Here is a 16,872-nt window from a genome sequence, read left to right as displayed (position 1 = left end):
GACGTCATTCTCCCCTTGTACTCGGCCTTGGTGAGGCCGCAGCTGGAGTACTGCGTCCAGTTTTGGGCTCCACAATTCAAAAAGGATGTGGAGAAGCTTGAGAGAGTGCAGAGGAGAGCCACGCGCATGATCAGAGGTCAGGAAAACAGATCTTACGATGACAGGCTGAGAGCCATGGGACTCTTTAGCCTGGAAAAGCGCAGGCTCAGGGGTGATCTGATGGCCACCTATAAGTTTCTCAGGGGTGCCCACCAGGATCTGGGGGAATGTCTGTTCACCAGAGCCCCCAAGGGATGACGAGGTCGAACGGTCACAAACTCCTGCAAGACCGTTTCAGGCTGGACATAAGGAAGAATTTCTTTCCTGTCCGAGCCCCCGAGGTCTGGAACAGTCTGCCAGCGGAGATGGTTCAAGCACCTACACTGAACACCTTCAAGAGTAAATTGGATGCTTATCTTGCTGGGATCCTATGACCCCAGCTGCCTTCCTGCCCTTTGGGCAGGGGGCTGGACTCGATGATCTCCCGAGGTCCCTTCCAGCCCTAATGTCTATGAAATCTATGAAATTACCTGGAGGGCTTAGATGTGTCCAAGTCAGCAGGCCCGGATGACCTTCATCCGCGGGTGCTGAGGGAATTGGCTGGTGTTATTGTGGAGCCTTTGGCACGGCTGTTTGAAGACTCCTGGTGCTCAGGCCCAGTCCCTGAGGGCTGGAAAAGGGCCAGTGTGGTCCCTATTGTCAAGAAGGGAAGGAAGGAAGAGCCTGGCAACTACAGGCCAGTCAGCCTCACTTCTATCCTGGGGAAGGTCTTTGAAAAAATTATCAAAGGCCACATTTGTGAGAGCCTGCAGGGGAAGTGATGTTGAGGGGTAACCAACACAGGCTTGTGCCAGGCCGATCCTGCCCGACCAACCTGGTCTCTTCCTACGACCAAGTAACAAAGAGCCTAGATGGGAAGGAGGAAGTCCATGTCGTCTTCTTGGACTTCCAGAAGGCTTCGTCACAGTGTCCCACCCGATTCTGGTGGGCAAGCTGAGGGGCTGCGGCATGGACGAATGCACGGTCACACGGGTGGCAGACTGGCTCCAGGGGCGCACCCAGAGCGGGGTGGTGGATGGGTTGATGTCGACCTGGGGGGGTGTGGGCAGCAGAGTCCCCCAGGGCTTGGTGCTTGGGCTGGTGCTGTTCAACATCTTCATCAGCGACCTGGACGAGGGTGTGAACAGCACCATGTTCAAGTTCACTGCTGACACCAAGCTGTGGGGTAAAGTGAATACACCAGCAGGCAGGGACCGCATCCAGGCAGGCCTGGATAGGTTGGAGAAGTGGGCGGACCTGAACAGGATGCGGTTCAACAAGGACACGTGCAGGGTGCTGCACCTGGGGAGAGGAAACCAGCATGATGGTGATAGGTTAGGGGCTGCCCCTCTCGGCAGCGCAGAGGAAGAGAGGGATCTTGGAGTCAGGATGGACTCCAGGATGAATATGGTTGCTAATGCGACGGAGCAATAGGCAGAGCCGACCGCGCCCTGTCCTGCATCAACAGGGGCATCACTAACAGGTCCAGGGATGTCTTGCTCCCCCTCTATGCGGCACTGGTCAGGCCGCGGCTGCAGTCCTGTGTCCAGCTCTGGGCACCGCACTTCAAGAGGGATGTGGGGAACCTGGAGAGGGTCCAGAGGAGGCCACTCGTATGGTTGGGGGCCTCCATGGCCAGCCCTATGAGGAGAGGCTGAGAGACCTGAATCTCTTCAGTCTCTGCAAGAGGAAACTGAGGGGGATCTTGTGGCTGCTACAACCTTATCGGGGGCCAGCAGCAGGGACTCGGGGACAGTCTGTTCCCCAGGGCCCCCCTTGGGGTCACCAGGAAGCAATGGCCACAAGCTGCGGGAGGAGAGGTTGAGGTTGGATATTAGGAAGAACTACTTCACGATACGGGTGGCCAGAGCCTGGAATAGGCTCCCAGAGAGGTGGTGCTCTCCCCTTCCCTGGGGATCTTCAAGAGGAGACTGGGCAGGCACCTGGCTGGGGTCTTGTGACCCCTCCACCCCCAGTGCGCCTTCCTGCCCATGGCGGGGGTCGGACTCGATGATCTGTCTAGGTCCCTCCTGACTCAGTGATTCTGTGATTTAATGATATACACACATGCACACTTGCACAGGCCACACATGGGCACACACACACATATACTCACATTCATACACACAGGCACGCCCACACCTCCCAGCCCTACCTCCTCGTTACCACCCCCAGAGTAGCAACATCTCTGTTCCTCCTCATCCCCCAGCAGTGGGGCAGGCGCCGGGGCAGTGCGCAGCCAGACATGGCTCAGCCGCAGGAGCCGGAGCGCTGCTGCTCTCTCTGCACTGCCAGAGCCCAGGCCTGCACAGGCCCCTCGGCCTTCCTGCCAGGCACTGACCCCAGGGCTGTGGGGCTCCTGCTGCCTGCACCACCACCACACCTCCACCTGCTCACAGTAGTGCCTCAGGGGCACGGGCAGGGGCAGGTGCCTGGAGTCCAGTGCAGAGCCTACACGCCAAGGCAGAGCAGGAGCAGGGTTGGGTCTGGTTCCCTCCTGGCCCCACAGACCCTTGCCCTGCTGCCCCAGCCCCCATGCTCCATCACCCAGGAAGAGCTTTCCCTCCCCCTTGAAAAGGGGCAGTTTGATCCTTTTCAGAATAAACTTGGCACAACCTTGGTGATTTCAGGCCTCTGGTAGGGCGACCACCTTTTAAAATTACAGAGGCAGGACATATGCCCAACTCCCCCCCACACCTCTCCTGGCAGCACGGCTGCAGCAGAGTCCAGTGGGGCTGGGGGGGATGTGGGCGGCCTGCTGCGGGCTCGGGGCTCCCTGCCCTGCTGCCCTTCCTCCAGGAGCCCCACACCAGCAGTAGCAGGGTGCACAACTCCATGCTGCTCCTGCCCCACTACTGCCAGGCAAGAAGGGGGTGCATCGCCTTTGCAGCATGGGCATCTGGGATGCAGGTCAGGAAGCCCTGAGACTGCAGCAGGCAGCCCACTTCTCTGCCCCCCTCCAAAAAAAGTCTGGCGGGGAATTTGCCCCCATTCCACCCCCCTGGATGTGTGCGCAGCAGTGGGGAGCTACAATGCCCTGTGCCCCATGGGTGGACTACCCATACTTCCAGCCTGCTTTGCTCCAGTCCCATGCACCACCCTGGCTAGGCAGCACCTCAGCCCCTACTGCACACCCTCCCTTACAGTGGGGGCCTTGATCTGCTTCTTGCATATTCCCTGCCCCTGCTCTTTGAGTCACCTGTTGGAGGTGCTCTCCACCCTCCCAGACTGTATTCCTCGCCATGTGCATGAATGCAGGTGTATGTATGACCATGGCCCCTCCATCCCATTCCTGGCAGCCCCAAGCAGCCCCAGGAAGGCAGGAGCGGTGCCGGCCTGCAAGGGGAAACCCACTGTTTCCGGCAGTTCCCTGCACGATGGTACCGATCCCGGAGACATGCTGCTCCAGAGTGACGCAGCCTGGGAGCAGGACTTGAGGCTCCCTTTCCGGGACTGTCCTGCCCCATTCGGGACAGGTGGTCACCGTAGCCGGGGGGTGCTCCATGCCCACTGCAGCGGGGGTCCCGGGACATGAAGACATGGGTGGCACTGAGGGACTGGACCCCAAGCAGCACACGGCCCCTCGGCACTTACCCCCTGGCCGTGGGGAGCAGAGGGTCCCACTGCTGTGCAGCGCTCGGGGCTGACCCTCCCCTGCTCCCCCCAGGGCCATGGCCAGGGCTGGCTCGGGCCTGGCTCCCGCAGGCTGTGGTGTGTGGGAGGAGCAGCTTTGGCTCCATGCTGCACCTTGGCCCCTTCTCCCAGCTACTCCCTGCCACAGGGAGAAAATGAAAGTACAAAGTACGGATCAGGGATCCACGCTGCCGGGCAGGAGAGGACGTAATGAATGTGCCAGGATGGACCGGAGTCTCGGCCCTGACCCTTGGGTTCACGGGCCTGCTCCTGAGTCTCTTCCCCAGGACACCAGGTGAGTGCGACCCCTGCTCTGCCGGGGCGAGGGGGCAGGGCCGGGCTGTGCTGGCCGTGTCCAGCCCCGTGCAGCGGCTGACGGGTGCCACCTCGTGAACACGCCTGGAAGAGAGAAATCCCGGTGCCCCGTGTTTGGACACAACGGCCCAGCTCTGGGGGAGCTCTGGGCCCACAGGCGGATTAATGGACGATGTAGCTGGGCACGAGCCAGGGCCCACTACCGATCCGGGGCCTCGGGTCCTCCACAGCAGGAAAGTGAAAGCTCTGGTTTTCTTGGCGCGTTTTTACCTCCCAGCAGGTAAACGAAAATGGCGCCAAGTTTTAAACCGCGGCTTCCGCATTTGCTTCCCTGCAGCCCAGAGCGGGGACCCCAAGTTCACCTCAGCCCCCATAGCCGCCCGGCCCAGGCCTGTGCACGCGTGTGGCCGCACAAACACAGCCGCGCAGCAGCGCCCGCCAACCCGGGGCAGCAGGGGCCAGTGAGGCGGGGGCACGACAGAGCCGGGGGCGGCAGGGGGGAGGGAGGGGAGGGGGCTGCCTCAGAGTGATGGAAGGGGGAGAGGGGAGGTCCTGTGTGGGGAAGGGATGTGGTTGGGTGTGTCTCCATCTCTCTCTGTCTCTGTGTGTCCATCTGTGTGTGTGCACGTGTCTATGTGTCTGTGCAAGTGTGTCTGTGAGCATGTCTGTGCACATGCGTGTGCATGCATCTGTGTGCATGTGTTTGCACATCACTGCTTCTGTGTGTGCATCTGAATCTGTATATATGTGTGTGAGCATTTCTGTGTGCATCTCTATGCATTTGTTCCTGTGTGTGCGCTTCGGAGTGTGCATGCATCTGTGTGTGTGTGTTTGTATGTACATCTGTGAGTGCATGTCTATGTGTGTGCCTGTGTGCATCTGTGTGTGCATACATCTGTGCATGTTTTTGTACATATGCGTAAATGTGTGTATACATGTGTCTGTGTTCATGGCTGGAAGAGTATGTTTGTATCTGTGTGTCCATGTGCAAAGTAGAGTGTGCACCCATTTGCATGCATGCCGGTGTGCGTGTGCATGTGCCTGTGTGTGTGTACGTGTGTGTATTGTAGGAGGGTGGCTGTGTGTTTGGTCATGACAGGGGAGGTGGGGCAGGGAGCAAGGAGAAGAGGGGGCATGTGCTCACCCACCCCCGGCCTGGCACGGGCCCCCCAGCCTCCTCTCCCTGCACCAGAGGGGAAGGGGCCCTCCCCCTGCACCCCAGCTTCCATGAGGGGAGGGGGCCTGCAGTATTGTGTTTGTCCAGGGCCCCAGGACACATTAAACCGCTGCAGCTTGGGTGTCCCATAATCAGGGGAGGTTTGGGGGTGCTTGTGAATACAAAACACCAAGGTGGTCACAGTGCAAAAAGCACCTGCCCCTCACACCCAGCACTTCCCCACTGACACCCAGGGGCCCTGGTGCACAGCCGGGGATAGGGCAGCCTGGCCATACCACGCAGATGGGCCTGGCACAGAGGATGGCGGTTGGCAAAAATGTCCCTGAGCATTGCCCTGGCTCCGGGGAGCAAGCAGGGCAGGAGGAGTATGCAGGGTCTGGAGTGGCTGCACCATGGGACGATGTTACAGACTCAGCTCAGCATCTTCATGTGAAGTTGAATCGTGCCCGAAGCGCAGCAGGCTCCTGCCCCCAGCCCAGGGTCTGGCCTGCGGCACCAGGTCCTCGCAGGACCTGGGCCAGTCCCAGTTAGTGTTTCCCCTGTGCCTGGCCCATGCCCACGGGGCCTCACTGCTGCTTCCTCTCCCCTGTGCAGACCCCAAGGTCCAGGTGACCACTGTGGCCTCCTCCTGGGCCCGCCTGGGCTCGGGGGCCCTGCTGCAGTGCCGGTTCTCTGTTGGGGGGCCGGTGGCTCTGGACTCCCTGCGGGTGCAGTGGTATTTCGGGGAGCGAAAGGTGGCCTGGTACGACCGGGGCAGGAGCCAGGCCCAGTCCGGAGCCAGCCTGCCCTCGGAGAAGGAGCTGCAAGGTGGAGACGCCTCCCTGTCACTGGCCACGGTGACCCCGTGGGACACGGGCATGTACAAGTGTGTCGTGTGGCAGAGGGAGCATCAGCACCAGGGGGAGACCATCCTGCTCCTGCTCGGTGAGGACCAGACCGGGGCTCTGGGGGCAGCCGTGGTCGTGGCCATACTGGGGCTGGGTGTGGGTAGAGGTGGCACACGCACGCGGACCCATGGCACAGCTGTACAAGGGGGCAAGTGTGCGATGTGTTGCAGACATCGGGGGTCACATTGGTATGTCCTGTCCCACCCTGGCCATGGCGGGGGCTCTGGGTCTCTACCCAGGAGCACTGGGAAGCCTCATGCAGGGGACACGTGTACAGGTGTCACGTGCCAGCTGCGGGAGGCACAATCTCCTGCTGCCAGACACACGGGCAGCGCTGTCCTCTTCCCTTTGTTTCTTCCAGACCCCCGGGCCCACAAAGCTCCTTGCCCCCTGCCCGGGGGTCTGGCAGGTGAACATCAGCACTGACACAGGGCCAGGCCCCGCATGGCCTCAGTGGCTCAGCGCCAGCCCAGCCCCACGGAGTGACTCCCACACTCCCTGTCCCCAGTCCAGCATGGCTCAGTGACTCTCTCCTTCCCAGTTGGCCCAGCAATCTCCATCCCAAGACGAGCAGCCATGGCCGGTGTGGAAACCTCGCTCCTGTGCCACGTGGGGGGGGTCTTCCCCAGGGACATGAATGTCACGTGGCTGAGAGACGGGCAGGTCCAGAAGGGCTTCACTCGCTCCGGCCCCCAAAGGAAACTGGATGGGACCTTCACCCTCACCCTGACCTACACCTTCACCCCTGTCCCGCACGACAGTGTCAGCGTCTTCTCCTGCCGCGTCTACCATGAGGCTCTGGGGCAGTCACTGCAGGAGGATGTCTCCCTGGACATCCGAGGTAAGAGCCCGTGCCGGGACCTGCCTGCTGCCCTGACTCCAAACACGGAGGTACTTCCCTTGTCCCCTCTCCGTGATAGCACAGACCTGCTCCAGGCGAGCATGCAGGGAGCGCTGAGCTGCAGACCAGCATGGTGAGAGGCTGCATTATGTAGTGGGAATCCTCCTTCCCCCCCGGAGGAGTTTGAGCACCAAGAAGAAGAGGGATTCAGGCCCGGTGGGGCACCCAGGACCCCCCTCCAGTTGTGGGGGCAGTTCCTTGGCCCCTCCCCGAGGCAGCACAGACCTGCCCCAGTCCAGTGTGCAGACAGTGCTGAGCTGCAGACCAGCATGGTCTGGGGCTGCAGTAGCCAGTATGAATGCTCCTTCCCTCCCAGAGGAGCTGGAGCCCCAAGGACCGGATGGAGTCAGGCCTGGAGGGGCATCCAGGCCCCTGCATTGCCGGTGTATGGCTGGGTTCAGGGAACCCCAACATCCCAGAGCACAACATGGCCCACGACTGCGAGGGGAGCAGCTGGGCCCAAAAGGTGCCAGGCCACATGCCAGAAGTAGCCACAGGTCCACGTTGCCCAGTGCCCCGTGGTGAGAAGTGCATGGAGACGTACTACTTAGGAGCTACTGAGAAGCATCACTTACAGTGCAGCCTGCCCATGCAGAGCCCCCAAAGTGCCCCCGGTGCCGTCAGCTGCAATCCAGCCCCCCCAGCCCCATCCTCACCCCTCGCCTTGCCTTTACACCTGACATGCGCTGGGTCACAGAATCACAGGAAATGAGAGTTGGAAGGGATCTCAGGAGGTCACATCTACTCCAACCCACTGCTTAAAGAGGGAGCTGCCCAAACTAGATCATCCCAGCCAAGGCTTTGTCTAGACAGGGCTTAAAAACCTCCAAGGATGGAGCTTCCAGCACCGCTCGGGGTAGCCTTTTCCAGGGCTTCACGCTCCTCGTGAGAGTTTTTTCCTAATATCCAACCTAAACTTCTCTTGCTGCAACTGGAGCCCATTGCTCCTTGCTCTGTCACCTGCCCACACTGAGAACAGTCCTGCTCCAGCCTCCTTGGACCTACCCTGCAGGGAGTTGAAGGCTGCTATTAAATCCCCTCTCACACAGGGGGCACATGTACTAGCACTGTGTGCCAGCTGCGGGAGGCACAATCTCCTGCTTCCAGACACACGGGCAGTGCTGTCCTAGCCCCTCTCACCCTCCCAGACCCCCAGCCCCACAAGGCCGCTGGGACTCCTGCCTGGAGAGGGGTGGGTCTGTCAGGTGAGCATTGGGCTGACACAGGCCCAGGCCCCACGTGGCATCAGCAGCTCAGTGCCAGCCCGATTTGGCAGGGAACTTGCACACTCCTCGTCTTGGGTCCCGCATGGCACAAGGACTCTCTCTTTCCAGCTGCACCAACAATCTCCATCCAAAGACAACAGAGCATTGGAGATGCTGAGACCTCCCTCCTGTGCCACGTCAGGGGGTTCTTCCCCAAGGAGGTGGATGTGGCGTGGCTGAGAGACGGGCAGGTCCTGAAGGGCTCCACCGGCTCCAACCCCCAGAGGAACCCGGACGGGACCTTCAGCCTCACCCTGACCTACACCTTCACCCCCACCCACAGCGACGGGGGGAATATCTTCTGCCGCGTCCACCATGCGGCTCTGGCACAGCCACTGCAGGAGGACGTCTCCCTGAACACCGTAGGTGAGAGCCTGTCTATCTGCGGTAGCACAGAGCTGCTCCAGGCCAGCGTGGAGGTGCTGCTGAGCTGCAGACCAGCATGGTCTGGGGCTCCATTATGCAGGGGAATGTCCCTTTCCTCCCAGAGCCACTGGAGCACCAAGGAGTAGAGGGATGCTAGCATGCATGGGGCTCCTGGGCTTCGGCATCCAGTCCCTTGTGTTCCTGGTGCATGGCCAGGCACAGGGATCCCCAGCAGCCCTAAGCAAACCCTGGCCCATGATTGCAAGGGCAGCAGCTGGGGAACAGAAGCTGAGCTCAGCCCGGTTTTCTCCTCCCAGAACGGAGCACGGACGTGGATCAAACCAGAACGCTGATCGTAGCCATCATAATCATAGCAGGAACCGTGGTCATCATAATCATTTCCTGCCATACAACTAGGAGCAAAGGTAGAGTGGGATGATGCCCTTGGGCTGCATGGTCACCAAAAGGGAGATGGGTCAGAGAGACGGGAGAGTGACTAATACTGGGTGGGGAGCAGGGTGGAGAGGCTTTTTCTGCACTGGGATTTCCCCTCCCCACGGCAGGCATCACCCACTGCAGATGCCATCCCATCCCAGGCTGACCCGTGTCCCGTGTGTCCATTACTCCGACCCCAGGCTGGGCAGTCTCATACTTCATCTCGGATGTGGCTGGGCCGGAGCGGTGCCTGCTGGGCCAGGAGGCGACCCTGCGCTGCTCCATGGAGGGGACGTTCCCCGATGATGTCACCATCAAGTGGGAGCGGATCCACAGTGATGACAGGACCATGCCCGGGAGCGACCACTCCCAGTCCCCGTCCCCTCCCATGGGCTGGAGAGTGACAGAGGAGAGAGCTGGGACCCGCCTCACGTCCTCCCTGACCTTCACCCCCGTGCTGCAGGACAACGGGGTGCGGGCCCGGTGCGTCTTCCTCCATGAGACTGAAGGTATCAGAGAGGAGCGAGTGTCCCCGGAGATCCGGGTATGGGGTGAGTACCCAGCGCCCTAATACCACCTCGGGGCATGGCTACATCTGCTGCTGCCAGGGAGAGATGGAGCTGGAGACAGGACAAATCTTGAGGATGGGCAGGATTCACCCAGCCCTCAGTGCACTGCTCCAGCCCCACATAGCTCCCACATCCATCTCCCCCAAGCAGGATCCCATCAGTCCCTCGCACTAACCCCCCCCCTGCTGTCTCCCCAGCCCGGCCGCAGGTGTCGGAGATCCAGGTGTGGCCCGAGTGGGACCCCCGCGACAAGGTGCCGTTCGCTGTCCAGCTCCACAACTTCTACCCCCGGGAGGTGCCCCCGATCCAGTGGGGCTGGGACGGGGCCGGGAGCTGGGGGCCAGACCCCGCACAGATAGACAAGAACGCGGACGGCACGTTCACCGCGACGAGCGTCTGGAGAGTGCCCAGCCGCAGCCTGACCCGGCCGGAGCTGCGCGTGCGAGTGTGCGTCCAGCACGGCCCCGGAGAGCCCCCGAGCGAGAGAGAGCTCAGCCTGAGGGCCGCGGGTGAGGAGGGGCCGTGTCCGGGGGTCCCAGCCCCGCTGCAGGGGTGTTGGGTCTGGGTGGGGTGTGAGGGGCCGCGGCTCCCCTGACGGGGCCTGTCCCTGCTTCTGCCTCTTCCCTCCCCCAGGGCTCCTGCGGCCCCCGGATGTGTCTGAAATCTCCCAGACTGGGTCCATGGCCAAGGGAAAGCTAGTCATCCTAAGCTGCCGCATCGCGGGGCATTTCCCGGGGGAGCTGAGCGTGACCTGGCTGAAGAGGGGCAAGGGGGAGGCCACTGCTGTGACCCTGCGGGACTCGGCTGAGTGGAGGGTGGAGCCCGGCACGGCCGTCCTGGCACGGGATGGGAAGAGCTTCCAGCAGGAGACCAGACTCACCCGCTGGACGTCCAGGGACAAGGGGGCAGAGTACATCTGCCGCGTGGGACACCTCGCCCTGGAGACCCCCATCGAGAGGAGCAGTGGTAAGCGGTGTGGGGATGGTACAGACACAGCAGCTGTCCTGGGATAAGGGGCCTTTTCATGGGCCCCACTCTGGTCCTGGTCATGGTGGATCCATAGGGGTCCTGACCTACCTGGTGTGGTGGGCCAGTAGGGGGCGCTTCTGCGTTGAGCCGCCCACCTCCATGCCCCCAACCCCCTGCCAGACTCCGAATGCCTCCCCAGGGGCGCCTTATGCTTAGCCGACCCCTCTCCCAGAGCACATGCGCTAGTCTGGGGGTAACATCGCTCCCACCACCCCGAAAAGGGACTGACTCGGCCCTGTGTCCTCGGGAAAACACAGGCCTCATAGTCCGACGGGTACTCGACCCGGTACAGGCACTTGGGGCACTTCCCGAAGTCAAGGGGGCAAAAAGTAAAGTCTCCCTTAGTCTGCAGACCTAAGGGGTCTCTTAAGCATAATTTAGACCCACCCCTCAATAAGTCTCCCACACTGGTCACAAAGGAGAACTTTATTGATTACAGGGGGTAGGGGAAACTAGGGTACAGGGTTGAGCAATATCTTAGAAATCCTAGAGAGCAAATACTGGGGCTGAGGTAGCCTTTTGATCACACATCTGTGTTACTGCCAGCTAGATAGCTAATCCGATCGAGTAGCTTACTCACCAACATCTTCCAGAGCTCTCCAGTTTCCCCTCTGGAGTCTGGGGGTGAGAGAGAGAGCTGGGTCCCGATGGCAAGGCTCCTCTGTCTCCCCTGCTTTGCTGCTGCTTCACCTCATGGCCGAAGAGAGAAGGGTGAGCCTCCTTCCCCCCCCAACCTATATAGCCCCTGTGACCTCATTCACCTGGGCCAGTGGAAGTCAGCCCCAGCCGGCTGTCAGCCAAGCAATTTGAAATCCATCACCTGTTACCCGGCTCCTGATTCCAGCTCCCCAGGTAAAACCTCCCACCCCGGTGGCTGATGCAAGTCAGGTAGGCAGAGGGAGCAGGCTCCCCCTCCCTCAGGACTGCAGCCAGCTCAAGTTACCTAAATAGACAGGTCAAGGGTGCAGTCTCTTCTGTGCTGGGCCCACCCTAATCAAATGGTTGCAGCTCAGAGATTTTAGTCAACAGTGTCACAGGGCAGAGATTTTGGGGAGAAACAAGGTGGCTTTCTGCCACACCTGTCACCCAACCCAGTCCAGAGGGGCTGTGACCCCATGGCACTGTCTGACCCCTCACATTGGGCCCTCCCAGAAGCTGTCTGGGACATGAGGTGTCTGGGGCCACACTGGCTGGGAAAGGGGAGCCCACACCAGAGAGCCAGGAGCTGGGCTCATGCCTGCCAGGGCACTAGTGGGTATGTGTCTGGTGCCTGGGGACAGGGGCACTTTCCTGACATGCTGGTCCCACCTGTTCCAGCCTGCCATCTTCACCCTCCAGACCTGGGCAAGGTCTCCCAGCAGCAGGACCTGGTCCCTGGGCAGCCGGTGACTGTGCAGAGCTTTGTATCAGGCACCTACCCCAGGCAGCTGGTGATGGCCTTCCTGGGAAAGAAAGCAAGAAAGAAGGAGGCCAGGCCCCTGGAGAACTCAGACCCCCCCAGTGTCCTCACTCCCGTCGCCACCTGGGCACCAGATGAGAAGTCCTCCAGGGTGGAGTCCGAGCTGTGTGCTCCCTCCACGGAGCCTGAGGACGACGGGGTGAAGAATCATGGCCATGTGGAGCATGAGGCCCTGAAGGAGCCCAAGTCCAGGTCCAGCGAGGAGCTGCAGCATCTGGGTAGGAGCACACAGACTGGGTGGTGTGGGGCAAGGGCAGGGTGGTGAAGCCCAGGGGTTGTACATGGTGCATCGGGTGCATAGTCCAGTCTAACAAGTTACACCCTTGAGTGGAGCTTCCTGCCGCTGGTTCTCAGGTGTGAGTGGCATTTTCTGGGCAGTTCATTGAGGGACCCGATCCAGGCACCCCGGGCAGGCAGGAGAAGGCACCAAGCACTGTAAGTGCAAAGGGGAACATGGGATGCTGTCTTGGACCAGAGTCACAAGTGGTGACATGTGTCAGGGGACACTCCTGACCCCAGATTGAATTCATAATTGCATAGTTTCGTAGTTCGTCATGTCAGAAGGGACCTAAGCAGGTCATCAAGTCCAACCCCCTACCATGCCAGCAAAGAGTACTGGGGTCAAACAACCCCAGCAAGGTGTACATCTAACCTCATATTAAAGACCCCCAGGGTAGGAGGCAGCACCACTTCTCTTGGAAGTTGGTTCCAGATCCTAGCTGACCTGACTGTGAAGTCGCGCCTCCTGATATCTAACCTAAATCTCCCCTCTGCCAGCTTCTGACCGGTATTCCTGGTCACTCCTGGCGGTGCTCGGGGGAACAGGGACTCCCCCAGTGCCTGCTGATCCCCCCTGACCAGCTTGTAACAGGCCACTAGATCCCCCTCAGCCTTCTCTTGTGGAGACTGAACAGGTTCAGGTCCCACAGCCTCTCCTTGTAGGGCCTGCCCTGCTGCCCCCTGATCATGCGAGTGGCCTCCTCTGGACCCTCTCCATGCTGTCCACGTCCCTCCTGACGTGCAGGGCCCAGAGCTGGACGCAGTACTCCAGCTGCGGCCTGACCAGTGCCGCATAGAGGGGGAGGATCACCTCCTTGGACCTGCTCGAGATGCATCTGTGGATGCAGGACAAGGTGCGGTTGGCCTTCCTGACTGCATCCCCACACTGCCGGCCCGTGTTCATCTTGGAATTGATAATGACTCCAAAATCCTATTATGCTGCTGCACTAATAAGAAGGGAGTTCCCCAGCCTGTAGGTATGCGGCTGGTTCTTCCTCCCCAGGTGCAGCACCTTGCACTTGTCAGTGTTGAATCCCATCCTATTCTCATCCGCCCACCCCCGTGACCTGTCCACGTCTGATTGCAGCCTATTCCTCCCTTCTAGCGTGCCCACATCACCTCACATCTTAGTGTCATCAGCAAATTTGAACACATGGTTTTTACCCCCTCGTCCAAATCGCTGATGAAGATGTTGAGCAGTGCGGGCCCGAGGACCGAGCCCTGGGCGACCCCGCTGCCCACGTCCCTCCAGGTTGAAAATGACCCCTCCACCACTGCTCTCTGGGTGCGGCCCTCCAGCCAGTTGGTGACCCATTTGACTGTGTGGGTGTTGATACCACAGCCCCCCAGTTTCTTAATGAAAATGGGGTGATAGACCAGAAAGACTACAGCCACCGCGACACCTGCGTCTAAGGATTTTGTGACCTGGTCGTAAAAGGCCACCAGGTTGGTCTGACAGGACCTGCCTCAAATGAACCCGTGTTGGTTCTCCTGTGCTGGCCTCTTGCGGACATGCTCCAGGATCATTCTTTAAAAAAGCTTACCCAGGACTGAGGTAAGACAAACAGGCCTATAGTTTCCTGGGTCCTCCTTCCTCTTTTTTTTGAAAATGGGAACAACACTGGCCCTCTTCGAGTCTGCTGGAATTCCTCAGCTCTGATGCTGTCTCCCAGCTGCACCCATGCCCTGAGATGCAGGCTTCAGCCTTGGGCCTGCACTCCCCTGCATGCCCCAGCTCATGTGCAAGTGTAGAGGATCTGGTTCTGCAGGGTGAAAAGACCCGTGTTGCCCAGATGTCAAGTCCCAGGCTTGTTACCCTTGTTTTCTAGGTCATTCAGAGTCCCCAGAGCCTCCAAGAGCTGAAGAGGGAGGTGGCAGCTGAAGCCAAGGCAATATCACCAGCACTGTGTCTCTTCCCTGTTACCAGATATGCCCAGGGATCTTTAGCTTAGGTGAAAGAAGCATTGTTGCAGAGCAAGTGGGGACGGAAAGGGGAGAAGGCAAAATACACCCAGTTACTACTAGTTTGACTATAAAAGTTATTCATTGGTAAGTATATGAAATACAGAATGGCGCTAGTACTAACAGACATGCAAAGGAAAAACAAACACAAACAATTACAGTATTGCCCTGGTTTCACTAAGTATTTGGGGAAACTTAGCTCAAGTTTAACTAATACAGTTCAAGTTCAGAATTTTATGCCTAGAGAGAAAAGAGAGCAAGAGCTGGGACCTCACCGGTCCAAGGCACTCGGGTTGCAATGCTGACAGGTAAAGTTCTCAGCATGATCCTTGAAGGGAGACGAGCTGTTTCTTCCAACTTCTCGAGAATAGCAGTGGGATGTGTGAGAGAGAGAGAGTTCTCTTGAAGCGCACATGCACATTGCTGCTTTTTTTACAGATTTTTATACTCTCAGTTCAGCTGCTTCAAGCATTCTCAATAGTGTAAATCACTGTCTTTTCTCTTGACAAGGGGTTATCTGGTTTGGAACATCTCAGGAAACTGATTGATAATCAGGAAAACATATGGTTAGGGAGTAACCAGACACTTAAGAGCCAGCTGCAAATTCCTATGGATAGCAGATACTCCTGGTTTCTTCAGAAACAATAGATAGCTTGCAGCATCAGGGTTTTACTTGTTGTGAACAAGCCTCAGCTTAGCGTGATTTTTCCAGATCTTACTGTAACCTTTTCACAGACTTAAGGCAGTTATAGGAGCATTCACAACCATTCGGGGGGAGGACTCCCACCAGTCATCCCGGGAAAAGTATGACAACACTAGTGGTCAGGGCTCCAACGGGCTGGACGCTGTGATGAACCCTGTGCCATTGTTCAAAATTTGCCCATACCCCCTTGGACTCAGTCTCTTTCCTCAGCATTCCCTACCCCAGTAATTGAGTTTTAGTCAATGCAGTTTAAATAGGCCTCCCATAGTGGGACCAGGCAATGTGCAGCCCAAGATGCCTATTAAACTTTACTTCTGCTTAGAGGTTTGTCTGTCCGTGTGTGTGTGTGGGGGGGGGGAAGTCCTTTGTAAATCCAGATTAGAACTGGTCTGATAAATGCTGAGCTGGGTGTGTGTAAATGTGACTTAATTAGTATTTGAATCACAGATTGCCCATCATTCAGTGCTCCCCTGTTTCTCTGATCCCAGAATTCACTGTAGTCTCTACTTTGGGTGTTCTGTTCTCCATCTCCCATCTAAATTAGATGCAAATGAGACCTAGGGCAGTTGTTTCACTTTTGTCACCCTTATCTGGAGGGTTTTAGGTGTGTCTCTCACTGCATCTTAATCAGATTTGTTTAGGTCGGGGCGGGGGGGATGGGAATTTCATAGATTTCATAGACATTAGGGCTGGAAGGGACCTCAGAAGATCATCGATCCCAGCCCCTGCCCATAGGGCAGGAAGTCAGCTGGGGTCATAGGATCCCAGCAAGACAAGCATCCAATTTGCTCTTGAAGGTGTTCAATGTTGGTGCTTAAACCACCTTCACTGGCAGACTGCTCCAGACCTTGGGGGCTCGGACAGTAAAGAAATTCTTCCTTATGTCCAGCCTGAAACGGTCTGGCAGGAGTTTGTGACCGTTCGACCTCGTCATCCCTTGGGGCGCTCTGGTGAACAGACGTTCCCCCAGATCCTGGTGGTCACCCCTGAGAAACTTATAGGTGGCCACCAGATCACCCCTGAGCCTGCGCTTTTCCAGGCTAAAGAGTCCCATGGCTCTCAGCCTGTCATCGTAAGATCTGTTTTCCTGACCTCTGATCACGCGCGTGGCTCTCCTCTGGACTCTCTCAAGCTTCTCCACATCCTTTTTGAATTGTGGAGCCCAAAACTGGACGCAGTACTCCAGCTGCGGCCTCACCAAGGCCGAGTACAAGGGGAGAATGACGTCCTGGGATTTGCTCGAGAAGCATCTATGGATGCACGCCAGCATTTTGGTCGCTTTACTAGCCGCAGCATCGCATTGCAGGCTCATGTTCATCTTGTGGTCAATGATGACCCCCAAGTCTTTTTCTTCTGTAGTGCTATCCAACGTAGCACTGCCGAGCCTATACGGGTGCTGCAGGTTTTTCCTCCCAAGGTGGAGAACCTTGCATTTTTCGGTGTTAAACACCATGAGGTTCTCATCTGCCCATTTGCTGAGCCTGTCCAGGTCAGCTTGGATCACCCGCCTATCTTCTGGCGTGGATGCTTTGCCCCAAAGTTTGGTGTCATCGGCGAACTTGGCCAGTCCGCTCCTGACTCCAGTGTCCACATCATTAATGAAGATGTTGAACAATATGGGTGCAAAGACAGAGCCTTGGGGGACCCCACTGGTCAAAGGGCACCACGATGAGTGACTGCCATCAATTAGTACCTTCTGGGTCTGACCATGAAGCCAATTCCCCAGCCAGTGGATCGTGGTGGACCCAAGGCCACAATTGGCCAGTTTGGTGAAGAGGTGATCATGGGATACCAGATCAAAGGCTTTTTTGAAG

General features: G+C 58.3%; 1 protein-coding gene across 4 annotated transcripts in view; it reads left to right on the top strand.

Moving 5' to 3' along the window:
* The first annotated feature begins 94 nt into the window (after nt 1–94).
* The window catches only part of LOC149865300 (uncharacterized), a 32,112-nt gene continuing 15,334 nt past the window's right edge, over nt 95–16,872 (top strand). Inside the window, exons 1-10 of one of the 4 annotated variants that reach the window (XM_090041292.1) lie at nt 95–4,006; nt 5,798–6,127; nt 6,632–6,931; nt 8,326–8,622; nt 8,940–9,047; nt 9,258–9,608; nt 9,824–10,135; nt 10,260–10,592; nt 11,973–12,332; nt 14,223–14,360. In XM_090041292.1, the coding sequence (XP_089897418.1) occupies nt 3,922–4,006; nt 5,798–6,127; nt 6,632–6,931; nt 8,326–8,622; nt 8,940–9,047; nt 9,258–9,608; nt 9,824–10,135; nt 10,260–10,592; nt 11,973–12,332; nt 14,223–14,275 (2,529 nt within the window). In that variant the 5' untranslated portion in view covers nt 95–3,921 and the 3' untranslated portion in view covers nt 14,276–14,360. Of the gene's footprint in view, nt 4,007–4,578; nt 6,128–6,631; nt 6,932–8,325; nt 8,623–8,939; nt 9,048–9,257; nt 9,609–9,823; nt 10,136–10,259; nt 10,593–11,972; nt 12,333–14,222; nt 14,361–16,872 lie in introns of those variants that run through there. The other 3 variants (XM_090041293.1, XM_090041290.1, XM_090041291.1) reach the window with 3 other exon arrangements.

Source organism: Crocodylus siamensis, chromosome 4 (genome assembly GCF_052110815.1).
Source record: "Crocodylus siamensis isolate JL-2025a chromosome 4, ASM5211081v1, whole genome shotgun sequence".
Lineage (NCBI taxonomy): Eukaryota > Metazoa > Chordata > Crocodylia > Crocodylidae > Crocodylus > Crocodylus siamensis.
Note: the sequence above shows the minus strand (reverse complement) of the source record. Positions and strands in the feature narration are given on the sequence as shown.